This window comes from Topomyia yanbarensis, chromosome 2 (assembly GCF_030247195.1).
Source record: "Topomyia yanbarensis strain Yona2022 chromosome 2, ASM3024719v1, whole genome shotgun sequence".
Taxonomy (NCBI): domain Eukaryota; kingdom Metazoa; phylum Arthropoda; class Insecta; order Diptera; family Culicidae; genus Topomyia; species Topomyia yanbarensis.
The window spans coordinates 372,054,362-372,061,236 of NC_080671.1; the positions used below are offsets into that span (position 1 = coordinate 372,054,362).

Consider the following 6,875-nt stretch of genomic DNA (forward strand, 5'->3'; position numbering starts at 1 on the left):
AATTGAGTAAGTTTGCCTATGTATGAAAACCCAATCCCGTTTTAAAAGGTTTCGTTTCATTCAACAGTGTCGACAGCGTTCAAAATGTCCGATAATCACAATGTGTCGGACAAAACTTTCACCGAAAATTCGGTCGTAAATAACACGCAGCAGGGTGCTAGGGCAAGGTCCACTATGACCACAAACAATATGGGTGAAAAATGTACTGAATTCCACGGCAGTGATTTTATTACAGAGGAGGAAGAGAAACAACTATTAGCAGAAGATGAAGAAGATTTGGATGTGATTGATTGCTACACGGAAGATTTTGACAGCGACATGGAGCGAGATTTTTGTCGCAAAGAAGCGGAGAAATTGCGGAACGCAGGAAGGCCTGGCAAAGCCAAAAAATGTGGCATTTCTAAGATACAATCAAGTAATATGATAGCTGAGCGTAGCTTGAAGGAATCCGCTGGTGCTAGACAAGACTCGAGAGATGGTGCAATGTACGAGGAAAAGGCTGAACCTTTTCATAATACCGCATCGTCGCTGCCTTTGATAAAATACCCGTCTTTGACTACGGTTATGGTAGAAGAAGATGTTGACGATGATGTGATACAGATTAACGATGATAACATTGAGCTACTGTTGGAGGACGAACTCGTCAACGGTGAAAGCAAGGTAGATCGTCCGGAAATATCGCTTCGCGCGAAAGACGAAAAGGAACGAGACCGCATTCTGAAAGAGCCCCTGGTTAAGCAGATTATTATTCCTGAGATCAGTATTTCGGATGAGGATGACGAAGACAAGGACGAATTAGGTAGCCAAGAATCCCTAAGTCTTCAAATTGATCATGCAATCGAAAGAGCTTCCGAATTGGTGGGCAATAAGAGTACAAGCAAGAGATTGCATCTTTTGGACCAACATGATGATAACGATTCCGACGAAGCGGAAATGGGAATTAAAATCGGGTTCGGCCCGGATAGCAGTGGATCATGCATGGAAAGTTTTCACGTAAGTTTTTTCTTTGTTACCCAATACTAGGTACCTTGCATATTGGTTTAGTTGTTTGGATCTTGAGTACGGTCAGTCTTTCTAATATGCGCACTGTGCAGGCTATATACCTCGTATGCGATTCTTGATAAACATGTGAAAAGGGCATATCGCAAATGAGAGCCTCTCTGTGTTTACTTTCTTTTCCGTCAATAACTAGGCCGCTTTTACGTTTGTTCCTTAACTCTTAGCACGATATGCTAGACAATATCAGTGTTTTTCGACATTTATTGAAACAATGTTGGTAAGTTTTATTATGACGCCGTAATAATGGAAAAAGAAAGTAAACACAGAGAGGCTCTCATTTGCGATATGCCCTTTTCACATGTTTAATCTAAAGTCGAACTATATTCTTCAATTGACTTTTAGCTGAAAGAGTTGTATTCTTGTATTTATTGCAGCAAGAGGATGCCGATTTTCAGCAGCTCAAGCTTGAATTCTATGAAAATGTGGGCGTGATGGGTTACGAACCGGAAGAAGAACTGTCAAAATGTCACAAAACTGATGAGGAAGACGACGGCTCGCTGCTACCGAAAGCGATGATTCGTATAAAGGAGGAACCTACCACTCCAGTGAAGGAACGGTTGTACCGATTGAACATTCCTGCGGAAGATATCCCCACCATCGATCTGACATCTTCCGATGAAGAAGCGGTAGAGAAGTGTAATACCGACAAGAAAGGGGACGAAAAGCAGAAAGAACCTCGGAAGAGGGGTAGAAAGAAGAAGTCTGAGTACATTATGGTAGAGCCATTATCTTCGGAGGATACTATGGTAGAGACTGCGGTATCAGATCGATCGATCGGTTCACGAAACAGGAAAGATTCAGATGCTGCTTCAATGCTATCAGTTGACGATTCAGTTCTTTCGATTGGTTATAGTGATCGCGTCATTTCGTTGCGTAAACGAAAGGTGACGGTTCTACCAGAAGCCACACTAACCATTTGCTCCAAAAAAAGGAAACCTGCTGATATGAAAAAAGAACCTACCAAAATTAAGAAACGTGATAATCCGGCTATGAGAGGTTACAAGCGTCGTAAGCCTGGGAGATCGGCATCAAAATTAAGCATGGTTTCCGTTTCCACAGCATCATCTTCACTTTTAGATGAAGATATATTTGGTACAGATACAGTCGAAGAAGTTCTAACTCCAGATCCGTCCGAAGCGTTGATCGCTAATGGAAGCAAAATGGACGGTTCTGTAGAAAATGATTCCGAAGTCAGCAATCCCGACAAGGATACGGAAAAGGAACAATCCAAAGAAGAGTTGCTGGATACAACTCTGAAAGATGCAATCGCAAAGGAGCTGGAAACGGAAATCTCAGTCGCCGACAGCAGCATGACAACACATGAATTGCAACCCGATAACGTTGTAGATCTTCCTGTAGCAACGACAGATATTGCCTTAGAAGATATGTTGGAGTCCTATTTCGCCAATGAGGAGGAACAAAAAAACACCAACCCAGCACTGTACACAATTTCTTCGGATGAGAAACTTTTGATGGATTCGTTATTTGCTGACTATGAGAAGCAGACTCTGCAGGGGGCTAATCAAGATACCGTCGCAGTACTTTCGTCTATTGTGGCTGACGGGAAACCGTTAGTTGAACAACAAAATTCTACGTTGGATAACGATCAAGTTACTATCAATTATACCATCTCCGACGGGATAAATCCCCCGACGGTTGTACCTGTACATTTCGCTGCAGATCAGCAGTCCGTGGATATACAGACTAACAAACAGAGAGGACCTCATTTCAAAATAATTCAGAACTACGATCGATATAAGAAACTGCTTCAGGCTCGATCCAACAAGCAGACGAAAACGATTGAACCAATTCCCCGTTCGAAACCCGGTCGCAAACGGGCAGATTCGGATGAAGAATATCGCCCGAAAAGCTACATGAAAAAACGTCTTTTTGCTCGACCACGTAAACGTACCCCTGCACCGGTTAAATCCAGTTGCTTCTCGCCAACAGGAGAGTACATTGAAAACGATGCCGTGGATGCGACACAGACATTCAAAAATATGCCGTCGTTAGAGGAAGATTTAGCTTTGACCAGTTCCGAGAATAGTTCCATGGAAAATGCTCCCAAGGAATCGCAGTCCAAAGATTCGATCTGTGAGAAAAATGGGGACGGCAATCAGAAGCAACTTGCGGGAAAGGAGAATGTACAGCAAACAATATCAAATGAAAAGGGTATGTACTAATTATAACTTGTACACGGTAATAGTTTTAGTTTTTTTCGTTTTTCCATTCTAATAAGTTACGGGTAAAGCTGTAGTTGTTGGAAAAGTGGCACCGAAGCAACCCGGTAAACGTGGTCGACCCAGGTTGAATGGGTTAACAATTTGCGATTTCTTTTGTACGTCTTCTGGAAAAAAGAAAGCAATCTGTACATCCTCGTGTTGTCACAGTGACACGCAAAAAGATTCTGGTTCCCAACAATCGCTAACTGAAAATGGTGAGTATTTCGATTACTTGGTTGAACAGAAAATTAGTAAATTTTATTCTAACAGGTGCAAAGGTAACTAAGAAAGTGACAAAGAAGCGTAAGAAGAAGCTTATTGTTAGTTCCAGTGACGAGGAAACAATGTCGCTTAATGGGCTTGTCAGTTCAAGCACGGAAGAGGAAGGAGAACCAGCTAGCACGCTGAAACAAGCCATTGATGATAATGTTGAAGATGCTGATAATACCACACAAACTGATCTAAAGATGAACAAAGTGCAAGTTATAATATCGCCGTTAACTGATGAAAAAATCCGAAAAATCAACACCCCAAAGAAAAAAAAGTTGAACGCTCTAACCAAGGCATGCCAGACGGAAATTAGTGGCTTGACATGGTCTGTCGAGCTTGACCAGATCGATTTTCATTCAGAGTACTTTGAGAAGCTTCGTGTTTTGCTCAATACTGGAGCATCACGGAACGTTCTTCGGCGAGTTTTCAACGATTTACCTAAGCAAGCAAGTAAGCCTCCTTCAAGAACTCAAAGCGACTTCAGCGAGGTTGAATTGCCAAACCGAGCAACTTTGCAACTGTCAATAAGTTCGCCTGCTTCGGAGATTCCGTCCGATCGAGCTGTCTGTCAAGCAAGAAGTACTGTGGAAGAACTGTTATTCCAGCGAGATATGGACGAAATTGAAGTACCCACAAAAAATCCGAATGACCAACAAGCTCGCGAACAGCTGGTAATATTAAACAAAATATTTTTTCACAGAGAACGCTGAACTAAGAAACGATTTTTTCAGGAACAAACCGTAAAAAATGTGCGCTCTACTTTCCGTATTCCAAAGCTTGCGAAGCAGCCCTCGACGTCTCCACAGCCGGTGACTTCTTCTACGCAAAGCATATTAGAAACCTACGGCAGCAAGGACGATGAACCAAGAGTCACTCAGTTGCCAACATCATCGCGAAACATCAGCCGTGTTGAAGCCATTGGTCGTAGTGTCATGAAGGACAGTGGCTCGAACCGCCCTGATGACCATGATTACGTCGATGATGAAACTGAAAGCTACCGCTCCTCCAATGCCAGTGTACAATCGCACGATCGAGAGGATCCTCGGCTAAACGTCTTGATGTTGGAAAGATTTGAAGCAACTGCTTGTGTTCGAAGCAACAGTTCTTCCAGTCTGGCGAGCCCTCTGAGTTTCGCGAATGCTGTGTGAGTATACGCCTGTTTTCCTTATGATTTGATAATTTTTTCCCAATTTAATTTTTACCCTAGAAACGATTTACTCGTTTATTCTCCTTACAGAAACTCCAACTACGTACCACCAGCTAGAAATGAAAATGACAAACGCAGCGCACCACCACAGCCTAGTGTTAACATTCTGCAGGTCCCATTACCGCTGGAAATACGTACTGGCCTGCCGGATCGTGCGGAAATGATGAACGTCAAACGTACTATCCGCAATGACATGACACAACAATCGTCCGCAGTATTAGTCCAACCACCAGCAGCTTCGCAAATCACGCAACCGCAGTTACCGTGTTCTCTACAGTCCATACAGCTCCCCTTGGGTCGTCCACCGCAGATGCAGGTTGCAGATGAGTACAAATTCAACCCGCCACCGTTGCCTGGTTTCCATACGTTCGGAACGTTCGCGCCGTACGGTGGTAACGGTAATGCGTTCAACAGAGGATATTCTGTCAGCAACGAACTTGATGTTAAGCCGTCTATCTCCGGTTCATACAGTGGATGGAACAATTTCGGCCGAAACGATATGATGGGCGTAGGGGGTGCTCATCCAGCTGGAATCAACGATTTCATGGCCATGCTGTATGACCAATTCAAACAACAGCAAATACCGCAGGTCGCGGCTGGTCCAAGTCATCCGCCTATGTTTGCTCAATGGTTTCCCCAATCGGGTATCGCACCTGCCGCTGCCCCCAGCAAGCCTACAGGGCATCCCAATGATACCGTAGAAATGATTAGCTATTTGTTTGGTTGTTACGACTTCCTCACCGACAGATGTATCAAAGTCAACTGTAGATACTCACATGTGCTACCCAGGGAGGAAGAATTGCTTCAAAAACTATCGATCCAAAATTGCGAATTCATTATGGCAACCTATCGATTGGTGGCTAGCCGAGATGATTTGTTCGTGAAATACTTCCCAGTGTATGCAAACGTAATGGGTCGGAACAAAATGCGCCACCAGTTAGTCGGTACAATACAGGATTGCGAGAAACCAAAGAGGCCACTGCAGTATTACCGCCACATTGTGGAAGGTCTGAAATTCAGTGGGACCAGTCCAGTGCAAGCCGTACAAATAGTACTTGAAAAACACAAAAAGACCAACTTCCATCAGATTAACGTTCTGGTGGAACTAATTGTAGACACGGCAGATGGAGTTGCAACGTTTCTTCGATGGTTGGAGGACTTCATGAACGTCAGAGGCTATCAATATGAAATACCAGCAGTCAACAGATTGGTCGATATATGTATTGCCTACGAGCAGGCTCCTAGGGAGTTGGCTAAATTTGTTTCAAAACTGGTTCTGAAAGTTGCGACCGGCGAAGAACACTTGATCAATACAGCAGCATTGCTGGAGTTTGTTAAAAAGGTGCGACAGGATGCTGATATGATTTTAGATGTTGAAGAGATTGTCAAAAAATATGGCAAAGTAGTAATGAGATCTTAGATGTTAGGTGAAAAATGACCATTCTAACAAGTCTTATTCGTTAGGTGTAACATTTAAGCGTAATGCTCAGAGAAACAATCTTCATTTATATTGCGATTTGGTGTTATAAGTCGTTGGAATTTGCCGCAAACATATGCCGTGACAAGAAGTCAAGTTAATTTGAAAGAGCTCATAGAGCGTTAAACTGTTACCTAGTACATCTAAACTTATCATTTAATTAATGATATCGATCCAAATGAGAAATAAACGACAATGTTACTTTATTACTTACAGGTACAGTCTATTCTGTTTCAAATTTATTCTAGTTAGATTGGTTCTGAATCATTGTTGGTGAATGGAGAACAGCGAGTCTAGTTATGTAAGGTATGCAAACTAGGCTCGCTGGAACTAGTCAAGTCAGTCGTGGATCACATGCATTTGGAGCAACATTAAATGTTGCTTCAAGCTGTTCTCAACCCCTAATCGGCAGTTTTCACGCCGCCACCCGCGTCACGGCTTAGTATGGCCAAACCGGTGTCGAAGGGGGTCAATTAAGTTTGTCTGACACATTCTTGATGGTCACATCATTAGTGTTTCTGCATTAAAATCGGCAGATAGCCTTTGTTGATATGTATAAGATTAAGGAATGTGTATTTTCCGCTTCAGATAGTTAGTGTTCGCCCAGCAGAGCTCCGAAGGAAATGGTGGATTCGATGAC

The 6,875-nt window shown here is 43.0% G+C and overlaps 1 protein-coding gene across 1 annotated transcript; it reads left to right on the forward strand.

Annotated features, from left to right (window-relative positions):
- Positions 1-207: 207 nt before the first annotated feature.
- On the forward strand, positions 208-6,178 carry LOC131680758 (uncharacterized; the record flags this gene model as incomplete). The annotated part of the gene is made up of 6 exons (XM_058961468.1): positions 208-993; positions 1,434-3,231; positions 3,299-3,496; positions 3,552-4,222; positions 4,283-4,695; positions 4,789-6,178. Coding segments are annotated over 6 exons (5,256 nt in total), but the record flags the coding sequence as incomplete, so codon positions are not given.
- Between the last annotated feature and the right edge of the window lie 697 nt (positions 6,179-6,875).